The 24,999-nt window shown below is 44.0% G+C and overlaps 1 protein-coding gene across 2 annotated transcripts in view; it reads right to left on the bottom strand.

Moving 5' to 3' along the window:
• CDC42BPA (CDC42 binding protein kinase alpha) overlaps nucleotides 1–24,999 on the bottom strand; it is a 1,600,792-nt gene that overhangs the window by 71,498 nt on the left and 1,504,295 nt on the right. For both annotated transcript variants that reach the window (XM_069608679.1, XM_069608678.1), the window contains 2 exons: nucleotides 6,221–6,344; nucleotides 386–503 (listed from right to left, as the gene is read on the bottom strand). In XM_069608679.1, the coding sequence (XP_069464780.1) occupies nucleotides 386–503; nucleotides 6,221–6,344 (242 nt within the window). The remainder of the gene's footprint in view (nucleotides 1–385; nucleotides 504–6,220; nucleotides 6,345–24,999) is intronic.

The raw sequence follows: 24,999 nt of genomic DNA, 5'->3' as shown, positions 1-24,999 counted from the left end.
GTTCTTGACAAAACCCATGGATGATCGCTTGTCAATCATGGCCAACCACGAAATAAACCACAGTTAACCGTAGTTTGTCAATGACCTTAAAAACTGAGCACGGACAAAATGGAGATGATGGAATCTCAACAGGTTGTAATATAACCATAAATGCATAGAATACAATTACACAGACACTCGGGTACAATAATATACCCTTGGAAGTACCTGCTCAGTTCTGAGGCGAAGTTAAAGATTTTCTGTAGCTACAAACCAAACAGTGTTCTCCGATTTGATAGCAACAAGCAAGCACCCATAGCAAATACTGTTCTGTGCTGGCATTAATAGATTTCCACTTTCCAAAATATTGTACCATAAATTTTCATCAACTGCTCCTTCCTCTTACCATCGGCAGATCTTTTAGGATTTGAATGCCATCTCCTGGACCCATGTGTGCTATGTGATTAAAGTTGGTGGGGTTGGAAATTAACTTATTCCTCATTTCTGGATCTCGAAGCATCTCCCTATAAGAAAAAAACACCCTATTTAGTTATTCTTCTTTGAGGAGTTTAATTTGAAATTAAACCAAATGCATTTCATTCTTTGTGTGCAAATACTTCTCTTTAATTTATGTTTACTGCACTTCATTACTGTATTTTGGTATGCTTTTTTTCAAAGCAGGGTCAGCTTTACCGAAGATATTCAAAAGATATACAAATGTAGGCAGCAGAGCTAATGTAGGGAGATTAAAATGTTCTAAAAAATAGATAAATCACTAAAAAGTGATTGGTTTACTTAATGCTTGTTCCAGCAAGTCACCATCAGAGCGTTTCTTCCTTTTATAGGGGCGGACATAAGATGATCCTTTGCCAGCAGTAACTTAATGCGGGATTTTGAACACTCCTGCAAAGCATTGACATGCTATAAGAACATAGCTATCCAGTGAAGCTTGCCAACGCGAGGAGGTTAGTTATGTATAGCCTGTGCTTGGTAGATCAGGTTTTGGTGAAAGAGTTGGTCAAGGGTTGTTTGCAAACTTACAGGGAATGATGGCTCGCACCTGTTTCTATGACAGGTGGCATAGAAAAATTCCCCCTTGTGTTGCCAGCATATGCCTACTACTTTTGCAGTTATTCTTGAAATTTGGTGGGACCCGACTGAGGCCTGAGCTGGATCTTGATATGTTGCGGGCCCTCTGTCTGTGTAAGCTTCTGGAAGGAAGTGAGCATGATGGCTGCTGTGAAGAATCTTGGAAGCGGGGCATAGGACCGTGACCAGGATATATTTTTGGCATGAAGCAAATAAAGGGCACTTGCAGTTTAAAGATTTTTCTTTTCATTTTTGGGTAGTTCCAGGTCTAGTGTGCTATACTTATCCATTTAAAATAAGCAATCAGTCCTGATCATGGACAGCCTGTCTGTATGAAGAACGATGGTCTGGAGGGTTTCCCAGAGCTATGCCAGAGGTTAAAATGAATTCTTAACCTTCCAGCCATCACCTCTTTTGTTTTGCTTTGCTTTAGTCACCCCAAGTGGGATGGGTATGCCCAGACGTGGGTCCACTGCCTCCTGGGCCTAGAGACCCAAGCTACTCCTCACAGATGACGCCCAATGAGGCCGAAACATCTCTTGCGGTCTCGTGCATATGGGATGTGAACTAGCAGTTCAGGCTGGACTGCCCCTTTTGGGGTGGGACCAAGCCTGATTTGCATATAGTCTTTCCCGTTTCTGTAATGACTTGGCAGGCAAAGAACAATGGTCTGGAGGGTTGCCCAGAGCGATGCCAGAGGTTAAGATTGATTCCAAACCTTCTAGCCATCACCTCTTTTGTTTTGTTGATAATGGGTATATACACCTTTTTACTGACCTTAGTTTGAAGAGTGTGCCCTAGACAGATTAAACCCATTATCTGTCTATAACAATATCACATGCCTCGTAGAACTGTGCATCGTCCTCCATTGGGCTTCGTTAGAGATGCACCAATTTTAACATATTAATTTATCTTATTGTTTCTCCTCCATATTCACTCCAATAGGACTCTTGCTCTCCTTCAAGCACTGACACATTCGGATGCCAGTTATTAGTCATTCTGCACGATAACCATGACAATCCTTTTTCTGTTTCTTGTCCAGTAATACCTTGCCTCCTAGCCTGTACTGGTTTCTACCATTGAGGCAAAATGTGTGCCTTTTTTACTAGGCTGTACTGAACCTGCATGGCCTCTCCCAGCCTTGTTTTAAAAGAATGCTTCTTTTTCCTACTTCATCTGCTGTATCAACCCCATAGTACACTGATGAGTCTTCTCCAATATGGCATACCCACACAAACCCCATTCAATATGTGAGATGCGTGCACAGTCCTATGTTCTTCATTGCATTCTGGTACTTGTAGTCCTTGATTTCCCATTATAAATCCCAGACTACAAGTGCCAAAATACCTCATTCTCTATGTACTCTGCAACGTTATTCATAGATGCACTGGTGTGTCTCAATGTAATGACTCATTGTGGCACTCCCCTTTTGTTAGAATAAGATATTTACCAGAGCCCTTTCCTGTCTGTCACTCAGATACAGTAGCATGCTATCCAATGTCCTTACCAGCCCTACAGGTAAGGAGTGTATCAGCCACCTTTACTCCCTAAAAATAAGCGAACACTCCCGAAAAAGAAAAATAGGCAGTAAAAATACTCCTAACAAAAAAATAGTAAAGCCACTCATGGGAGCTTGTCCCTCCTGCTTTCACACGCACAGGTATATGGATATGTTTGGGCCAGTGGTACACACAGTCCCACCGGATGAAATCCTACTATTATTACTGCCTGATCATAGGAGTTAAAAATGTATGCACGATTAAATCGGTGCAAAGGAATATTCATTACAAAAACCTTCCTGTGCTACAATTAAAACATATTTTTACTCGCTTACAAAATAATACTGGGAAGAGGACTTACTTTTTTTCTCACTAAAATATTATTTTACTCCCAGCTTTACAAAATAAGAATTTAAAAATTCCCACTTCAAAATGTTATCTGGAGCAATGGTTCTTTCCTACTTGTCACCCACTGAGTGCGAACAGTATTACAAGTCTTCTTTCCTGAAGCTGTATTGAAATCTAGCCTACAATACTCTGTTGCCTTTATCTAGGTCCACCTTTGCAATTAGACTTACCTACTTTGTATTCTTACTCATTCCAGTGAATAGGCTATATTTCCTTTAGAAGTGATTTCATCCATGCCCTTACTACTAGGATCAGGCTGCTCACATATCTGTGTAGTGGGGCAACATCTGTCTCAGATGAGTGAATGACTTTACAGAGTTGCTATCAGTGATGTCAATAATACTTCAAACCCCTTTCATGACCCAGCGTGGATCCTATCCTGTCTGGCATCATTGCCTGGTCCACATTAAGTGATGCAAAACACACCTTTCAGGTGTAAATAGGTAACCATCTACCTCACCTGCATCGATTCTTTCATATTTCATCAAAGGCCATTTCTGGTTACTTCTAGGGCAGAATACAAGAGAAAAATACTGGCTCAACAATGACATTTTTTTCTTTGCAATGTTTTCCTCTGTTTGTGTTGCTGTTCTACTGACCACCTTATTGATCCTTCTTTGCTCGAACACATATACGTTTTTCCTTTGTATGTATGCTTCTGTAACTATGTCCTAAGCTCTAGCGCACAGTTCCCTCAGGGTTAGGAGCGCTTTATAAATAATAAACTAAACTAAACTTGATCGGTCACCTGTGTGCGGAAATTCCATCATCCAGCAGACTTATTTTCCTTGAGTACATGTTTATCCTCCACTCACATGTGGAGCAGCTTGACTGTTTCAATAGTGACTGGCTTTGTTGGTTTGTAATTATTCATCCAATGTGTGAAAGGGTGAAGGGTGGCAGCAAATGAGTATGTGATGAAAGAATGAATGCCTTCTAATCCATTGGTAGACATGGAGCTCCCGTGCTCTCTCATGTGTCAGCAGGGACGTGTACATGGAATGCTCTGCACAACATGCCTCTACCTTTGCTAGCAAATGATATGAGTGGTACGCATGCTTATATGGCAGCCTCTTAGTCAATGCGATTACTGCTCATCTTCAGACCACACATCCCCTTCAAACCACACTTGGCAAACATTCTTGATTACGGTTCTTGTCAATCGGCCCATACTCATGACTCGCAGTGGTGGTGGGGGCCAACGGGGCATTCATCTAGATCAATCCTTTGTTCCCCTGCTCTTTGGCGAGTTGGACGAAAAGTCAAATTCCCACTATTAAAACGCTTGTTCACAGTTTCAGTTGGAAAGGTGGGATAGTGAATGTCCTGCCCAGGACAGACAGGAACGACAAACAAGTGAACTTGAGGAGAACGGATGATGGACAGACTAGAGTACGCACTCAAGTTGAGGAGCTAGAGGAAGAGGAGAGCCCAGGGGTGGGACACTGGTGACATATGCATCTGGAAGTCTTCTAGTATTGGGGCTGGTAAGCAAAAGTGATGGGTGTTGAAGGAACAGGAGGCAGTCATCCAAGGCATATTTTGTCTTTGTTTACAAGGCAGAGTTTTTGCTGGAATTACCTGGCACTTGGAAGCGCTGCTAACTAAACAAGGGGAGGCCTTGACTAAAAAGGCTTTCCAGCCTGAGCTAGAAGTTATTCTCCAACTCCCTGGCCTAGTACCCAGGGTAATCTTGTGCAATATGGATCCAAGGCTCAAGTCTACCAAACCTCCTTTCTTCCAGACTGCCTGCACCAGTAGACACTAAACCATAAACCAGCCAGGGCTCAGTTGGACTTTCAGCAATCGCTGAAGCCTCCTGATATTTTCTTTATATTCAAGTTACATGAACAAATTTCCTCATCAATGGTATTTGATTGGATGCATTTGATATTTTTCTGAATTACCTTGTATTTATATTGTGTTTCTTCTTTGTCTGTAACCCCGCTTCCTCCCATCATCAGCAATGTAAAGACAGGAAAGAAATGTTTGGGAAACATTTTCATTCACTTTCCTTTCTGATACTGTTACTCCCTGCATCCTAAAACTTCCATACCTTATAAATCCCTCACCTCATTACTCTTTTTAATATTTCAGGAAAATCAAAAGCTATCCACATGCTTTGGGGGTAAGAACTGCTCTGTTGGGGTGATATCACCATAACATGATAAAAGATGTGTTACCCATTGGAAACTATGAGTGATCCATATAATTTCCATAGTAGGTATTTGGTTCACTATAACGTGAATCCTTTGTGGAATAGAAATGATGGTTTGCAGTGCCATTTCTACACCTCTCAGTACATCAATGGTTTGGTTTTCTCTTGCTGTTATTTACAACCTGCATTTGGTGCAATGTGGACATTTAAAAAAAGAGGGTTCTATTTGGATAACCTACAAATGTATTGATCTTGCAGTATGGAAAGGCAGCAGAAAGAGACACCTCACCATACAAATAATATAGGTAAGCTCAGAATAAGAACTACAATTCATTTTGCGATTTCACTATTGTTATGAACCTTTGATTTCACTGCATTTCGAGCACTGTGTCCTATTCTGAAGCTGGCATTTTCTGGAAAGGAATTAAAGATATGACTGAACAGAATATGCATATGCTAGGAGTCTTCAATTATTTCAGCAGAGCCTAACCATAATTAAAAAGCCTTACGCATCCAGACCTCTGCTAATCTGAACCATTTTTAAGGGTACCGTTCTGGTGCAAGACTATGTAACAATAACATTTGTACACATTTTACAGCTGGTGTGGGAAGATGTACATTAGCTCAAGCTGCCTTTGAAAAAAATACTAATATTGACTATAACCAATTAACTCAAATAAAACGGACTGGTGGGCTCTTAATGAACTGGAAAATGTGCTTGTACAAGCAAGTGCCAGCATGCAATGCTGTAGCACATTAGGGTAAACCTTGGACAAGCACCATGAAATGATGTTCCGGGTTGTTAACTGCTTCAAAGAAAAAAAATTTCTAAAGAAAACATTATATAAAGCCAAACAAGTACTTATCTGACCCAAGCATTATTGAGCTATCCATTGGGTAGAACAGTGGAAAATTCAGAAGGCATCCTTTGCAGGATAGTGCTAGTTAAGTCTTATGAAGTACTACGCCAGGTTTAATACATTTGAATATGCATACAATGAAGAGTATTGAATAGGGAACTGTGGTAATTGTTGCTTAGTATTACAACATTTTGCCAAAACAAAAGAGATTTTAGAGAAATGCTCACCTCCTCTGTTGCAACCTCTCCTCTTCAGGTACTCTGAAGGAGTAGCGTCGCTTGTTGTTTATATTTCTAACCATTTGTTTCCTGCTATTGTCAGATGTTTCAGGAACAACCAGCTCATCACCCTCTGAAAAATAGAAAACATCTGAGTTGTTCTCAATGTGATGCGCAACACATTTTCAACTACAAGTAAAATAAGCCAAGGATGTAAACAACTTTTGAAGATGAGCCATCCTGAATAGCGATATTCACCCACATACTCCAGGTTGAATGGAGGTAATATAAGACTGAAGCTTCCAATATCTCTACTGCCACAGTAGGATAAAAAGCGGGGCCCAGATCAAGATGGCGTTATAAGAGGACCAGTTTTATGTTTCTTGCGTTTGGCATGTCAATCTTCCTCCACTGTCTTATTTGTTTGAAATCTGTTGGTCGAACTGTAGATGTACATGTTCGCAAATGCATATACAAGCTTATTTGAATAAAATGTATTCTTCATGAATATATATTATATATTGTTTTCTTTAACACTGAAAGGACTGCTCACACATTAAATAGGTACATTTTAATCATATTATCGAGTTGAGCATCGATGGCCTCTCCGAAGTGTCTGCAAGTCTGAATGTGATCATTTGCTGTGCAGTGCCAGATAATTGCCATGGGATCATTGCCCTGGAAAGCTCAGAAACAGAGTGTAGCTACCCTGAGCTAAAAACTAGATGTATTAACGTGCTAACCTCCAGTGTTCAGATGGAAAGAGAGTCTGGGAGGGTGACGGAGGCGGAAAACAGAGTCGGCAAACTAGATAACAGCATGGTAAAGAAACTATTGCCTTCGAACAGAACGTGTCAATTTGCAAGGTCAATCACACCATAATAACCTCCAGACATTTTGCCTGCCGAAACCACAAACAAAGACACAATGGAACCCATTAGAAAATCTGCTGCTGACCATACTGGATAACAACAGTTTTGCAGAGCTTGCTGGACTGTAACCACCCCTCAGACACTGCTGCATCCTATAATTTGTCACATATTCAATAATAGGGACCAACATGTGCTGCGGAAAGCGGGAAAGGAGATCTACAGCAACAGAACACCACACTGGCGATGTAACCAGACTTCAGGGCCAACATTCAAGAGGCTAGAAAGGGACTCCGGTAGGCAAAGGCTATGCTTTGTAAAAAAGAGATTAGGTATGCAGTGCTATTCCCGGACAAGCTTAAAGTGATGCAGAACGGCAAAAACTCATTTGTTTATTGATCCAACCATTACAATTTGCAATGAAAATTAAGATGAAACAGAACAGGGACCTCTATGGGGGACAGTGTCCTATGCATGAAGTAGTCAGGGGCAATGATCCGCTGAATGATACCCAAATCAATGAAGCTGCAGTGCGTGCCCACAACTCCACACATAGAAGTGTCTCACCACTGAACAGCAACCTATCAGTGGCAACATGTCTGGGAAGACAAGATGAATGTAAGAGTCATGGATTCGATTAGTTGAAATGGTGGACATGAATATTATGACGTGGAACGTCAGAGGCCTTGGTAATAATAAACAAATTTGACTGGTGATGTCTTTTTTGTCAACAGACACTGTGTACATATTCTAAAATTAGAGGAGATCCACGTGCACAAGCGACTGCATACTCCATCATCGGCAGGCTACGGCATATACAAGTACTGGTCCTCATATAACTCTCCACTGGAGGCTTTGAAATGTAATCCATAATTCACCTACAGTTCAAGCTCCAAGATATAGAGAAGAAATTATAAATTACTCACCGTAGTGACTAACGTACTCTTAGTCCATAGTCCCATTTCCTCCATACTGTATGGGCGTCCATCCCAAGGGACGGGAGACAGAACCTTTTTCGACAGAAAAAACCTTCTTCCCTTTTAAATTTAGAGGCGCGCGGGGGTGCGGCCCAGGGAGCATGCGCTGCAACTGCCTCCGCCCTCCCGGGCCACACCTCAGTCCCCATTGACGCGTCGACAATAGATTTAACATTGCCTAATGACACCAGTATTATTAGGGCAGAGGTTGGTGTGACGTATGGAGGAAAGGGGACTATGGACAAAGAGTACGTTAGTCACTACGATGAGTAACTTATAATTACTCTTACGTCTCGTCCCCTTTCCTCCATACTGTATGGGCGATTACAACTGATTGTAGCCCCAGGGTGGAGATGAGACACTCCTTAAGCAAATAGGTTCCTGAGAACTGCCTGTCAGAAGGCTGCATCAGATCTAGAGCCGGCATCCAAACACTAATGCTTACAGAAAGCCGAGGGAGAGCCCCAAGTGGCTGCCCTGCTTATGACTTGCCAAGGGACATGGCGCTGGAATGCGATGACCGTTGCCTTGGCCCTGACTGCGTGGGCATGCATGTTGCCCGGAAGCGGCTTTTGCTGGCCCTCATGCGCTTCTTTGATGGCAGACCATCCAGTGGGATATGGAAGCCTTAGAGGCCTGATAGCCTGGTCTTGAGCCTCCAAAAGTGACAAACAGGGCGTTCGATTTGTGGAAGCCCTTGGTCCTGTCCAAGTAGAATTTCAGAGCACGCCTGACATCCAGGCAGTGTAGCACTCTTTGTGCTTCGTCTTTAGGATCAGGAAAAAACATAGGAAGGACTATTTCCTCGTTCAGGTGGAAAGCATACAGAACATTGGGCAGAAATGCCGAGTGCGTCTGCATGACTACCTTGTCCTTGTGAAAGGTGGTATATGCCTCAGAGGCGACCAGCGCCTGGATCTCGCTGACTCTACAAGATGAGGTAAGGGCGACTAGTAAGGCAGTCTTGATGGTGACCAGCCGGATGCCCACGGAAGCCATTGGCTCGAATGGTTTGTGCGCCTATGCGCCCAAGACTATGTTAAGGTCCCATACAGGGTGCAGTCTCTTGACGGGCAGGTAGAGCCTAGCGAGACCCGTCAGATGTTTCTTGACAATAGGGTTGGAGGAGGAGAAAATGCCTTCCTCCGAGTTCTTGTAAGCCCCAATGGCTGCAAGGTATATGCGGCAGGTGTCCACCTGTACGCCTGAATGAGTGAGGTGCGCCGAAAAGGAGAGCACGTCATCCAAAGTGCATGCCAAGGGGTCAATTCCCTTGGAGTCTGAACACTGGAAGAATCGGTTCCATTTGCTTTTGTACTGGGCTAGGGTAACTTTGCTCCTGGCACCTTGTATGATCTCAAGATTGGCCTCCGAGAGGATAAGGTGCTGAAGCGTTACCTGCTCAGGTACCACGCTGTGAATGCTAGTTTCCCTGGTGCAGTGTGGATGACTCTGCCCCCCCTGCTGCGCCAGAAGATGTGCTGGGCCCGTCGGAAGGTGAACACCATGGCCTGGCCGGCCACCATGGAGCTATCAGAATGATGAGTCAGCAAGACTCCTTGATTTTGCCAATTACCCTGTGGATCAGGGGAGTGGATGGAAAGGTATAGGCTTTCATGCCGGCCCACTGAAGGTGAAATGCGTCACCCAGAGAGCCGGCCCCTGACCTTGCCAGGATGCGAACTTGGGAACCTTTTTGTTGTGCCAGGTGGCAAAGAGATCCACGTGGGGGTGACCCCACCTGTTGGAGATCTCCTGAATAACGAGGTTGTTTAGCTGCCACTCGTAATTGTCCGCTCCCAGCCTGCTGAGCCTGTCCGCTTCCAGGTTGGAATACCCCGGGAGGTGGACTGCCAAGAGGTAAATGTCTTTTTCAAGGGCCCACTCCCACATGCTGATCACCGGTCTGCACAGAGGAGGGGATATGGTGCTTCCCTGTTTGTTGACGTAGTAAATGCTGGTCGAGTTGTCCGTCTGGATTAATTTTGAATTGCCGCACCTGGAGGCATTCATCTAAACGTTTTCCACCAAATTGATGATAAAAATGAAGGTGCTCTCTGAGAGCCACGAAAGCCTGCTTCACCATTATGTTTACATGGGTTCTCCATGTGCCGCTGTTTGAGAAGAGCAGACCCAGATATCTGTATTCGTTGACGATTTCTATTGCTGAGATTTCAAGAGCCCATTCAAAGTAATTCTTTCCCTTGCCAAAAACCACAATTGTGTTCACGAGATTCAGCTTAAGGCCATGCGCCTGAAAGCAATCATTGGCATACTCTAGGCTCCGCTGTAATGCTCTAGCTGTCAAATCCATAAGAACTGAGTCATCCGCATACAAAAGCGAGTTAAATTTGGCTTTATCTAATAAAGGGGGTATCAGGCGTTGTGTGGTATTATGGGGGTTAAAATCACAAAGTAGTAAGGGAAATAAAAGTGGAGCAAGGGGGCATCCTTGCTTGATCCCCTATTAGTACTAAAATCTCTTGAATCCCTGTAGTACCTGTCGCAGATGACCGCCACAGAAGTATCCACATAAAGAACCTTAATTCATTGCAGGAGCCCGGAAGAAATCCCAATTCGAATTAGCTTATCCTATAATAGCGCTTTGGAAAGGTTCAAGAAGGCAGTAAACACGCAGTTCTACCTTCTTTTTGTGTACTTCTCCACTATCGCGTTCAGAATAAAACACTCGTCAATAGTGAAGAACCCTTTACGAAAGCCAGCCTGAATATCTGGAAGGACAGAGTTCTCCATGGCCCATTCCTCCAATCTAGCAGCTAAACATCCTGCAAAAATCTTGTTGGAAGCATCAATTAAAGTGTTAAAGTGATTGAGTTGTAACAGTGGGGATCAGTCATGTCTACTTTTTTTAACAGTTGGACTACTAAGCTCTTTGTACAAGAGGATGGTGGTATACTACCGGAGGCAATCGAGTTAAAAACCTGAAGAAGAATAGGCGTCCACCAGTCAGACAATTCACCATACACTTCTGGCCTGAGTCCATCCGGACCCACTGCTTTACCTTTTGTATGGTTTTTAATTGAGCCTTAATTTCAGCAGGTAAAAACAGCGTCTCTTTTCCAACTACGCAACAGAAGAACACTTGCAATATTCTTTGGATATTAAACCACAGTTGTAGTCACCTTACAATAGCTTTTTCGGTAACAAATCGCACAGTAAAGTCATCTGAAAAATATATGTACACTTTAGAGTCCAACCCTATCATATGCGTCTCTCACAATGTCCAGAGGGGACACTGGGGTTGATCAGGAAAACAGTGCACAATTTCCAGAGTGGCAGAGTCCAACAGTATCTCTTCTTAGGTTTCACAAGTCAAGGAAATAAAGATGTTTCCTTGAAAGGTTGCCCCAAGGAGCAATGTCCTAAGGCAGGATTAGGGTACAATGCGCTATCCACCCCAATGCAAACACTATTGAGGCCTGGAGCGGTGGGAGATACAGGCTATATGCAGATCGCAGGATCAAACAAGCAGACATCAGGTATGTTTTACCAGGGGCAGAACAGTATCTTTAAGTGAAGAGACAGTTGCTGCAGGATGGTTCCAGCGGTGAGGCGACAGCAAACCCGGTCACAGGTTTCTCGGTCTTAGCGACAGAAGAAAGGGACTTCAGAGGATCTAGCGTCAGTTCTCGTGCAGTTGGATGCCCAGCAAAGGATCTTTGTGGTGCTGGCTTTTTGGCGCTTTTTCAGGCTCGGGTGAAGGACAATTGTCAGAGCGATAGACTCCTCTCAGTTTCTCGGTCCTCGACTCTGATGAGGGGGACTTTGGGGAGCTGGCTTGAGTCACTGAAGGCTTAGGAGGATACCCAAAAAGTTCCAGGTGAAACTGTGCTTCAGGCGACAATGAACAGCAATGCAGCGCAGGTCCCCCGCTATTGGTGAATTGCAGGCCATGGAGGTCGCAGCTCTTCCAGGGATGGCACAAACTGTAGTTCAACTTGGGACTGGTTAGGCCCACCAGTCAAAGGGAGGAAGTCGTTGTGTTCAGATCTTCCCTGTTGCTCAGAAGTTGAGGTCGGAAAAGCAGCAGATACTCAGCAGGCTCTGTCTGGAAGTTGCTGGCGGCGTCCTTCATTCTTCTTTGGAATCTTCTGTTCCAGTGGATGACTGAGTTTCAGCTCCAGGATCTCAGAATTTATCCAGGAACACCAGCTGAGTCCACAAATCATGACCCATGCACCATTGAAACTTGGGAGGTGGTTGTCCAATGCATCACAGTCTGAGCTGGTTTTAGTCACACATACTGCAGGACAAAGGACATGGGCATGTTCACCATCTCCCCCACTTGCTGTCCTTCCAGTCACTCAGAGACCCTTTGCAGGCTTTCCTTAGGAAGCATGGCGAAGGCAAAGGGACCAGGGAATCCTCCCCTACCCAGAAAGGTAGAAGAAGACGTCAGAAAGGACAAGTCATCTTGTTAAGGGCTTAAAAAAGTAAAGCCACCATTTTGGGTAAATGGTGACCCTTGTGTAGCCTACCGTAGCTGCAAAAACAGCCTGTGACAAGTGTCCACAAATGTCACGCACAAAAGTACCCTGCCAATAGCCTGAACAGAGAGCTTATCACAGTAACCAAAAAAAGTTAATGGAGAGTCAAGAAAAGGGATACATTGGATCCCCTCAGCACTCTACATAAGGTGGGGTGTGCTGATCTTGCAAAAGAAAATACAGGTAGGATAAAAAGTATCCTCATGCTGTGGTAATCGATTTAACCAAGGGAAAATAAAGAAACACTAAAGTGGAAGCTCTAGGAGCTCCCAGAAACACTGCACAGAAAGTGCTGTGTGCTGCTCTAGTAAAATGGAAATGTCAGAAAAGTTGGAGGAAAGCATGACTCCAAAATGAAATACCAAAAAGATGTACACAGGGTTCCCAAGATCAGAGTAAAAGGAGTGAGTGTGGAAAAAGGTTCCCACTCAATCAGGAGAACTAGTAAAAAATCCATTGGTCCAGCAAAAGGTGCTGGGGGACTGTTGTGGAGATCATTTCACACAAAAAGGGAAATTTACTCAAACACTCTTATCATCACCAGCGTGTAAACATGTAATTTAATATGTCCGAATGTAACTACCACTCGTTTTCTGAAGGTTGATTTCTACTTATTGTGTCAGTCTGGGCAGTTTAGTTCCCCTGGAACATGTTGTGCTTGGAGATTTATGCCTCTATGGAGACTCTATTTTCAGATCCTCTGTGCCAGTCTGGATAGACTTTAGAGAGTCCCACCCTGTTGTTGATGTAAAAACATGGATGTCATGCCGTCTGTTTTAATGATCATATTTCTCCCCACCACGTTCCTTGCACCGTCTAAGGTGTAGAGAATGGGCTCACATCCTGAGAGTGAGGCATCTGTTGCGACTGTGAGGTGTGTTGGCGGGTTGACAAATAGTTTCCCTTGTAAAATGGGTTATTTTGTCCACCAACTTATTGCCAACACCACCATTTGTGAAACTTCCATTCGATCGTCCCAATTGCCCTCTGCCTGCGAGCATTGTTTAGCTAAACACTATTGCACTGGATGCATATGTAACCTTGGGTGACGCACAATGAAGATGTAGGACGCCATCAAGCCGAGTAGGCACATTACTTTTCTGACTGTTGTGTTGACTGGCAGTATAACAAGGGAATAGCTTTAGGCTTTTGACCTGGAGGGAAAGCAGAAGGCGCCTTTTCTATGAATCACTGCTCCTAGGAACTGTTTTTGCAGGCTGGGGATTAGACTTGACTACTTTTCTTTGATAGAAAAACCCAGCTGATGCAGAAGATCTATAGTCTTTTGTGTATTTTTCTGACATATCTCTGGTCTCTCTCTTGTTACTAGCTGGTCGTCCAGATAAGGGCACTCTAGAATGCTTTCTCTGCATAGATGCGCCGCTACCACTGCTAGCACTTTGTGAATACTCAAGGGGCTGATGTGATTCCAAAGGGATGCACCTTGATTTGGTAATGCACAATACCTATCTTGAACCTTAGATACTTTCGATGGCAGCACTGAAATATGAAAGTATGCACCTTTCAAATTGAGTGCTGCTATGAAGTCTCCTCTTTTTAGCAGGAGGGTGACTTCCTGCAAAGTTGTCATTCTGAATTTGTGTGGTTTGACATAGGTGTTTGCTAGTCTCAGATCGAGCACCGGTTGTTTTGTCTTTCGTTGGAACAAGGAAGTACACAGAATAAATACCTTTGTCTTTGATATTGGAAAGAGTTCCATGGCCCCCTTTTGTATTGTTTCTACTTCGGCTTGTAGAATCCGTAGATGTTCTGACTGTATTCTTCTGGGTCTTTGAGGAAGATTGCACTGATGTTCTAGAAATTCCATGCAATACCCCTCCTTTACTGTCGACAATCCCCTCTTGTCTGATGTGATCCCCTCCCGTGCTTGGGCAAATGATGTTATGCGACCACCCTACCGGAGTGAAATGGAGGGGACCTGAAACACAGAGTCATTGTTTTGAGGATGTGGCCAAACCTCTAGTGGCTTGGCCTCTACCCATGCTATGCCCTCTTCTAAACTGTCTGTGAAATAAAGACTGTGATGTTCCCTACTGACCCTGATTGGTAAACCATGTACTGGAACCTGTACCCGGGCTATAGCCAGACTGCCTTGAGGACCTTGGGAAGCTCAGGCCACAAAAACTACAGCGTTGGAAAATGAACCTCTTTTCTCATATGGTTTATTTGTAATCTGTCTGTCTTTTGAGCTCCTTTTTTGCAGGTTCCACAGCATCATCCACTGCCTTTGCAAACAAGACATTGGGCCTCATTATGGGTCTGGCGGTAACCCTTCCCGGTGCTACTAGCGGGTTGCCGCCAGACCCGTAAATATTTACCGGCGTCTGACTTCCCAGTGCCATTGGGAAATTACAACTCTGGCAGCCCGGAAACACAGGTGCTGGTGTACTGGGGAGACCCCCGGCCGGCCCACAGAGTCAGGGTTTGCTCCAAAATACTTTGAGACGAGATAGCTGCACCTTTGAGATGGATGGGGGTGCAGATATATTACTCCAACACCAATCAATAAAGGCAACTCAATGGTTTGGCAAAGGGGAGTCAGTTTAATGACAAGTACAAAAAACGGGGAAACATGGAAATCAACAGAGATGCGATAGTCCGTCTCGCTTCAACTCCCTCGAACTTCATACAAACAGTAACATTTATACCCAAAACTCGTCATCATTGATGTTTAACACTCAAAAGTTAACATGCAATTCTGTTGGTTACGAAAAGGTAACTTTACTATAGGTACTATATCTGTATATGGTAACAGAGTGAGAGGATTGGATAAACACTATCAGGTGAGCGTCTATGCCCTCCCTTCTAACATTACTATTGTGGATGTCACTAAGAGTACGCCGTTCTATTGGTTCTACTATTTATAGGACCCTAGATCATTTGGTCCATTGTGATTGGGTTGGCTTCAACCCCATGCATAAATCTCCACTTTACTTAGCAGCACACAGAATGGTCAACCAGGTGCAGGGTGCCCTACGATTCACCCGGCCTCCCTTCAATCAATCATTACTTTAGTGGCTATGTGTCAATTAGTTGGCTGTGGTTGGCCTCGAAACTGTATTTTCTTGTCAGGTAAAGTTATGATATCTCTGTCTGGGCGATAGGCAGGCGTAGATGTGAACCTGTGCTTCTTCTTGCTCTGATGGTCACGTGCTGCTCACACTGTGAATCTGCCTAGTTTCCCTCAATTTGTGCATTTAGTTCTTATTTGGCTTGTCATTTGCCTACGCCTGCTTATCTCTGTGTTCCTGAGATAGCCTATTCTGTTCTTAAGTTTCGATTCCGCGGAGCTACTGTTCCCTCCTTCTATTGCTCTGAACTTGGCTCTTTCCTGAAGCACGTTGCCTCTGCTGAGTTTCGATTCAGCCATCTCTTCTCGTTTTTAGCTGGAATTCGAATCCTGTCCTGTTTGACCTCTAGCAACCTGAGTTGATTCTGCTTTTGTGTAACATGGACTTGCACTTACATACTGTGCTTCATTGAGGTAGATATGTATAGGTGGCGCTTGCCGCGGTCTATCCTCTACTAAGCATAGCAAGCCGCACTGTTTTCTTAGCTTTCTTGCTGTTACAAGCATATGTACAGGCGTTAGCTGGTTCAATATATTCATCCTTTTCACAGCTTAAGCTTCTTTGAATTTTACCATCGTCTCTCCTTCTAGGTTCATGATATCCTTATTCATGGTGTTTCGTCCCTGTCATTCTTGGGTAGTCATATCTTCTACTTGCGAGTCCGTTCTGGCCTTTGTGACGTCACCATTTGTCTTTCATTAAGGCCTTTTGAGTTTCTTCCGGGACAGTGTTTAGGCTATCTTCATTTCATCTTATTTGTTGGTAAGTTTTTCTCAATGGATACCTTACTGTCCATGGTTTTCTAGGTATCGGTACTTCAACAGGTGTTGTTCTTCTGATAGGCACTGGGCAGACCCCTACTGCGGCTCTCTGCTGGTTTATTTGCTCATCATACGTCACATATTTTGGTGTGAACGTTCCTGGTACTTTGAAATGGGCGATGGGAGTGCAGGCTTTATTTGGGACCTCCTCTACACCTGTAAAATGTAATTCCCCATTCCCATAGGACTCTGTGGGAGTCGGGACACGGAAGCAATGACACTGTTGCCAACAGTGCCAGTACTTCCGTGACTGGTCTGCCTACCATGGCCGCTGTGCCCAGCAGGGTCAGACCGGTCGGGCACAGCAGCTCCGGCAGGCAGACCTGTAATATGCCGGTCAGGAAACAAGCGTGCCGGTGAACAGGGAAGGCATCTGGCTCAGAGCATTCCCCAAGAGGCTCTTCCTCCTCATCACAATACAGCTCAATTTCAAAGTGCTCCTCAAACAGGTGTAGGTTCTACTCTCACTTTGCTAAGTGGAACCGGCTACTCATGTGTAATGCGTTTGTGTTTTATTGGATACTTGTCTAAAGACTCCATGAAGGAGGCCATCTTCTCTAAGGTTTTTTCAAACCTTTCTTTTGTGCAAGCACCTGTAGTAGCAGGTGGGGTTTACAGTGGGAAAACCAGCCCTTCCGCCTGTTTAGGTGTGTGCGGGTTATGTTTTTGTTTATGTGCATTAATCTTCGGTGGGTAGCCAGTTACATTCGGTGTTTGTGAATTATTCGATCGAGAGAGAACTACTCAGCCCACAAGTTCTCTAATCCGTTGAATCGCTTTCGGCTGAGGTTACCTGTTCCGCAGAAGACTTTAACCCTTTCGATGACTGCATTGAAGCAGCTATAGTGGGCATTAAGTCTTTTTGTGAAGTGACATGCTTTGGTTTGCCTGTGTTTGCTGTAGCCTTGTCGCCAGGGGAAGCCTCATTACAGAGTGTGATGCCTGCTATTCAAAGCTGGCGACTGGCACTCAGGAATCTTCCTTCTTATTGGAAGTCGGCTCGGTATTGCTAACGAAACTGGGTCTGTCATGCTGTGCCTCGGATTCTTCTATGTGGGGTGGCGGTTCTTTGTAGGTGCCCCAGCTTGCATTGCATAGGCCGCCCAGTGTTTCGACCGTCGATCTTTAAGCGTCTTCGGTCCGAAGAGGTTACACACTCGACATCTATCTTTTTGGTGGTCTCTTCGAAGACAATGGTAACACAGATTGTGCGTATCCTTCCAGGGGATATTTTCTGTTAATTGTGGGTCAAAACATAAATGGAGTATTCTCCATGGCCAAAGCTGGTGGACAGTGAAACTGTAGGTATTAAGGGGAACATGGTTAGACTCATCCTCCTTTAACTGTGTAGTTACGACCATTTCCCCCCACTCTCCCTATTGTGTAGGCCGAAGCCTTAAGAGTCGTAGGGCACTGAGTAGCGAACCTCCAAAACCTTTGAGAAATGCGTACAATGATGTACTTGGCAGGAGGTAGGCTTTGTCGAGCGTTGTCAACACCACTGTAGAATTAAGTAATATTAAATGATGTATGTTCGATTACGAGCAACGAACTACGATTTCGAGGAACTCTGAGAAGTGCAACCAATCCTGATGGCGGAAAAAATACAATCGAGGACCTTGATGATTGAAGGATCTTGGGTACTATACACTTCACAGTAGGGATATTTTTTACAGGTACGGCCAGTCAGTATGTAATCTATTTCAGACATGCCACAGAGCCACCTAGTAACAATCGCGGGAAGTTACCTCTATCTAGTTCAGAACGTCATCAGCAAGGCATCGTGGGTATGCAAATTAGACCAAGCCTTTTGCCCCAGAAAATTGTATTTGTCTTACAGGGCAGTGCTTCATTATACATAGCTTTTTTTTTAACCCAAGAACAACATATCTCAAGGCTGCAGATAACTACATACCTTATTAGGGATCATCAGTGCAGTATAGTCTTAACAGCCTGGTGGCAGGAGCAGTGGGGCATGTTTAGCAAACACCAGCAAAGTTATGGTGGGTTTAAAAAGGCTTGAAAAAATACATCTATATACACATGACGCGGCCCTTATGACTATGAGTGTGGCCAACTAAGCGTCCAAGAATTGCTTATGATACACTGATGCTGGGGTAAGGCAACAGCGGAATGACAGTCCCAGACCTAAAAATATTATTGGGCAGCTCAACATAAATATGTGATCTTGTGGCACCGTTATGTAAGAGACTGTCCACATGTTGCAGTCAAGGAAAGTGTTACATACCATGCAGCATTAACATCGACAATGTGGGGGCATAGTAAGGTACACAGAGGCGAGTTCCAAATGACACATACTACATGGAATGCATGCACTAGGATTGCCAAGGGTGCCAGGGACCCATTCCTGTATTCATCATCCTTGGCACTTTATAAACAGTGGGCATTCAAATTTACAGTCGATCCACTTATCCAGGTCCACTTTAGTAATTTAGGCATAAACAGGCTTGGTCACCAATTTATTGATGGGAGATTAATAGCGCTGGAACAATTAAAGGAAAAGGGAGAGATTACATTACATCATTGAATATTTTTTTGTGTTTTAGACTGCAACACTCTCTAATGGAACATATGCCATTGCTTCCAGCTGAACAACGATGTTTGGCAGTAGCTGTGCACATCACTAATCCACCGACATGTAAGTACATCGTTTCTACAATATATAAACTAGCTAATAATAGCAGACAAGTTGATGTGGATAGTGCACGTGGGATAGGGAGGCTGTTGGGGAGCTTTATCAGTTGTATGCTTAATCCCCTCTCCTAGTGAGACCATCAGCACTTTTTGCTGGATTTATGGACCTTTTTCTTGTTCGCCTGAATGAGGAGAGCCTTTTTTCCTCTCTCATTCATTCTTACTGCTCTAACTATCGGAACTTTGTTCTTTATGTTTTACCTTAATTTCATAGAGTCTGCTTTCCTCCATATCTCTTAAAGGCATCTGTGTTACACTTTTGCAGCACACAGCACCCTCTGTGCAGTGTTGCTGGGGGCCCTTTGGGTTCTCCTTTTTATATTCTTTTAATTTCCCTAAGACTACTGTTCTTAAGGAAAGAGGAATACTTTGTATCCTTCCTAAAACTTTAATTTATGAGAGATTAGCACACACCACCTTATGTGGAGTGCGAGGGGGATACCCAGTCTCCACCTTCTCTCGGCTCCTGTGACTTTTTGGTCACAGTGAGTACCCTAAAGTTATGGCTGGTGGCAGTGTATGTATTCTACCAACTTTGGTGCTATTTTCGAAGACTGTATTCCCAGCCTCGGTTATGCACCAAAGCGTCGCCTTTATTCTAACATGGTGGCTCCTATCTTTTTTTGCCATTTCTTTTGTAGTTGTCCTTTGTTAGCCCTTCTACCATTCTGGGAGGGGGAGATCTGTATGTGAGTTTTGCCTTTAGCAAGAACCCTTTGTGTCCCTGCCTAGGCTCCAGGGTGTCTGTGAAAGCAGGAAGCAGGGGAGGATTTTAACACTCCCTTGTCCTTTGCCTGCTAGAGTGCCTGAATGGAACCAGTTCCCACTGGGGGGGGCTGGCTGTCCTGATTGGAAATTCTCCCAGAACTTTGGTGAGCTCCAGTTGAAACTGCAGAGGCACAATCCCACTCATACAAGTACCCACACCAGAGTGCAGGACTGCAGAATAGAGGAAGATCGACCGGGCGGTAATCGTTCACTGTTGGAGTTGATAAAAAGGTTCCAAAACCGCCCACCAATGTGGGAGACCGAAGAAATCCTTGCTGAGGGTCGTTTCTCACGACTGCTGCTGTGACATCCCATTTAGAGTCCTTCTTTTCACCACCAGACCAAGGAATCAGGAGACCAGGGCTGTCACTGCTGCACAGCAAAGAATGCAGCTGCATTTTCTTTAACCACCCTAAGGTACTGTGAGACTCACGGTAGAACTTACCTCAAGCCAAATAGTTGCTCCAGTGTGACTGGAGTGTGATACCAGGTGTTTGGGTGTCCTCCCATACCTCTTGCCCAGGCTAAACAGCATGTGCGCTTCCAGGGAGTCCTTAGTAACTAAAGTGGAACTTTGCCTTTTCTGCTGCTGCATAAGACTTTTTCTCCCATCCTACACTGACTTCCATGCACTCTTGACTAGTTAGGGATTGAACTACTAAAGTATTAGGAGCCTTCAAAACTGTTGCTAAAAAATAAGTACACCTCTGCTATTGGTGTTGAATAACCCTCCTATTCCTTCCTACATCTTTGTATGTGTGACTTTGTAAATTAATGAAAATGTCATTTCTCTGTAACAAATGTGGGTGCGCGCCACTACTATTTAAATAGTAGAACTGTCATTTTCTGTAACAATTTTAAGAGCGAGCAACTACTTTTGAAGCAGTCACCTATGAAAAGTATTGTTGATAATTCCTATGTAGTATTTACCTACCTTACCTTGCGTATATTCAATAAATCTATAATTTATTGTAACTTCCAGTGTGCAAGAGTTTATTTGGGCTAATGTATTGACTGGGTTCATTGTACTTACCTACAGCTCACATCCTCCTCTTAAGATAGGCCTGGCTGTTCTGCCATTCTACTAATCCTTTGGGTGGTATAGACTTATACTACGAGTTGGGGGGACCTGTATATCAAGGGATAGTTTACCTCCCGGTGGACTTTAGGAAACTCCCCTACCAGAGGCCATGCTAGGGCAACTCTTTGAAGACAAAGTGTGGTAGATGGCCTATAGCCAGATGAAGGAAATTTCAATTCATTATAGACAACATCTGCCAAACTACAATTATCTTCACTCGTATTACAATACACCTAAAAAGCTGCATGCGAAAACAGTGGAAGGTAGCAATGTATGCTCGAGATGCATGTCTCCCCAGGCAGACTATCGACACGGGGCGTGGACATGGCCAGCCATTCAAGCATACTCTGGATGGTGATCCAGAAAGTTAACGAAATCCTAGAGCAGGACGTTTCACCTGCACCACACAATTGGCTCTCAGGATTTTTCTGACAGAAGTTGAAAAATACGCTGCAGATTTCTGGGAATAGCGTCAGTGGTGGCAAGTGGGACACTTGCAAAGTGCTATCATAGAGGACATGCCCCAACTTCAGCAGCATGGCTAAGTGACTTGACATTCTGCAGCACAATGGAAGACACCTAGAGAAATCGGTCACATCCTTGCTGCAGGCCTAAAACCATTTGGGAGTGAAAGGCTACTGGAACATAAGGAACCGGAAAAAATAATAAACAATGAACCATGATTGGCCACCCAAAAAGTCCAGCAGAGACGGGTCTGCTGGCAATCAATAGAAAGACGACTGCTAGAATCTGTATTCAGTTGATGCTAATTTAACTTCGTTGAAAGACTGTATTTTTTCCTTAATGGTGTCACTGATACAGAGGGATATGGAAACGGGGCACTACTAAGTGTATGAGTGTGTTATACTGGATTTGCAAATAAGAACATATATTTTATTTGGTTGTTAGTGTCATTTTGTGAAAAAAAAGAAGAAAGAATACATTTTTTCGACTATAGGAGACATTGCACACATGGGACAAAACCTTGTGTGGAGGCTGAGATCAATGCAACTATGAAATTTAAAAACATGTACCTAACCCAATATTAATTTAATGGAAGCTTCCCATTATACCTACCCTTGAAAAGCAAATTACCTATCAGAGTTTTCATAAGATAGTTGCGTAGGACAGAATGAAGATCAGCTGTTTGCGTCACAGCTTGCTGATTACAGAACAAAAACATCATATTTACTGTCAGAAGGGCAGTATAAGTTATGCTTTTGGAGAGAACCACAAGAGGGAGCATAGAAAATCACAGAATAGTGGTTCAAGATAGCGAGGTCAGAACAATATGAACAAGACTTTTATGATCTAATATTACAATATTCTTAAAAAACTCACATTTCCGATGAAAAGTTTGTGTTTGGCAAATAATCGTCAATCCGTGAATGTGCCAGTCAAAACCATCGAAGTAAATTCAATTTGCTGGACTTGTCGGTCCGTAGCTGTAGAACTTTGGAAATAATGTGAGTTGTGGTGCAAAATAGTGTGTTTTTTGTTCAAATTTGGAGAGCAGAGTTTAGCAAAGGAAAAGGTTCTGTACCACACGGGTAGGAAGCAAGAGAATCATACATGATAATAGTTCAGGGGCACGAATCAATTGCTTTAAAAATAAATTGAACAGATATTTTCCTACCAATGATGATGTACATCAACATAAGCCTGTATTATGTCATTAAAAGGGAGTTTATTTACTGATACGGCATTGATTTATTGAACTGAAAAACTCGAAGATAGAAAAAAGTAAGCCCCGCGTCAATGCTGACATGCCATGTGATTTCGAGAACCCCATCTTGTATCTCTTGAATTCAACTGCACATTAGATGAGATGTTTTAGGGGTAAGTATATATGGGCATTAGTCTTGCCAAACAAATTGTGAAAATATCTGGAACAATCACACAATCTTACAAAAACACTAGATAAGAAGTTTAACATAAGTTATGCGAGGCCTCTTCATTCATCCACTTGGCCTATGTATTAATTTTTTAAATGTATTAAACACTGATGTTAATTCTACCACTTTCTTCACTGTTACATGACCTCAGTACCCACTTTAACACTATAATATCTTCCCAATGGATGCAATTGCATCAGGGTCATGTTTTTAAAATTTACTTACAGTATCTAGAAAAATAGAAATGCAGTGCCATTCAGAAGCACACCACATGGACAGCCTTTAAAGGTGTTCATTCACTGGCAGCAGAAGCAGGATGAGTGCGTCTCCCATACTCTTCCCCACAGCTATGTGGATGACATTCTCCATCCCTGACGTACACCTTTCTTTTCAGAGTTTAAACACATAACGCAGCTAGGGAGGAAGGGGCAGCGGCGAGAGAGAGAAGGATGCTAGTGTTGTCATTTAATGTTTTAATAGAAATATCATGTGGCAGTAAGAGCTTGTTCCTGGGCTGAGGAGCTCTAAAGAAAACTAGGAGAAATGCATTTGACCCCAGAACAGTCACTCAAAAGTCTTAGCTCCCTCTTCCCAAGGCAGGGGTCACTCGTCTTGACTTATCACCCCAATTTCAAGGTGCTCCCCCCTTGCTTGGAAGCCAAGCGCTTATTCAGAATGGAACATGACCGTGTTTGGGAGGTTCCTTTGTGATGAGGGCTCAAGTCATTAACACTGTGGCATTAAGCACCCGTTCCAAGGGCTGGAACGGGTGGTAATGGCCTGGTATGATATGATATATTTTATTTATATCGCACCCGTACACAAGTGTTTCAGAGCGCGACAAGGAAAGGGAGGGGAACAAGGGAGAACAAAACGATGATCTTACTAGGCCCAGTGACATTGAGAAGTGGAAAGTACGGAACAGATAAATAATAAATAAAATAAATTAATAAATAAAGGTGATAAAAGGCGGTAGTTCCGTCAGCAAGTGGCAAGTGCTGGGTTTAGCAGACAGAGTATATCTGATAAGTGCAAAAGAAAGAACAAAAAAGCAGGGTGGGGGACTGTATGGTTACAGATACAGACCCCAGTGCAAGGGGTGGCCCGGAGGCAATGCAGAAGGGTGGCAGGGTGAGCAGGTACCTGAGCCCAGGGGACAGAGGGTATCCAGGTGCACCAAGAGAGAAACAGATCAGCAAGGGTGGGGGCAAAGGCAGAAGCAAAGAGGAAGGTCTTGAGGTGCTTTCTGAACTGGAGATGGTTCTCCTCAGTGTCAGAGTGGCAGGGAGGCTGTTCCATAGGGAGGCCCCAGCGAAGACAAAGATCTACCCCCAGCTCATTTCCTGACCCTGAGGGAATTGGAGGTAGAGGAGCGAAGAGCTTGAGAGGGGAGGTATTTACCGAGAGATAGTTGCAGGTATATTGGTCCCCGGCCCCAGGAATCCTTTTGGAAAATGCAGGGGGCTTTACATTTATATTAGCATCCTGGGAGCCAATGAAGAGATTTCAGAGCTGGAGAGATACGATCCCAGGGATTGAGGCCAAGGACAAGTCTTGCCGTCCTGTTCTGGATTAGTTGTAAAGGGCAGAGAGTGGAGGCAGGTAGATTTAGAAAGAGGCTGTTGCAGTAGTCCACCCTAGAGAGAACCAGAGCTTTGGAGACAGTGAGCTTCTGGGGGAAGGAGAGGAAAGGCAGAGTACCTCTGAGGAGGTGCAGTAGGAAGTATGACTTTTTAGATACGTCAGAGATGTGGGAGGAGAAAGAAAGTGTGGAGTCAAAGATGACCCCAAGGTTCGTGGCCTCGCAGTTGGGGGTAGGAGGAGGGCCAAGGGAGGCCGTCCAGAGAGTGAGGGGAAAGGATGGTGATGGTGAAGGTGTACCAATGTGGAGGATCTCAGTCTTGTTGGCATTTAGACAAAGATCGTTGGCGGCACACCAATCTTGAATGGCAGTTAGGCAATCAGCAATGAGAGAGGGAGAGAAGGTGGCAGAGGGAAGCCTGAAAATCAGTTGAGTGTCAGGATAGTACTGGAAATTTTAGCAGAAAAGGGCAATGCAGCG

Source organism: Ambystoma mexicanum, chromosome 4q, assembly GCF_040938575.1.
Source record: "Ambystoma mexicanum isolate Mex_15411 chromosome 4q, UKY_AmexF1_1, whole genome shotgun sequence".
Taxonomy (NCBI): Eukaryota; Metazoa; Chordata; class Amphibia; order Caudata; family Ambystomatidae; genus Ambystoma; species Ambystoma mexicanum.
The sequence above is the reverse complement of the archived record's forward strand: the minus strand, read 5'-3'. Positions and strand labels throughout refer to the sequence as shown.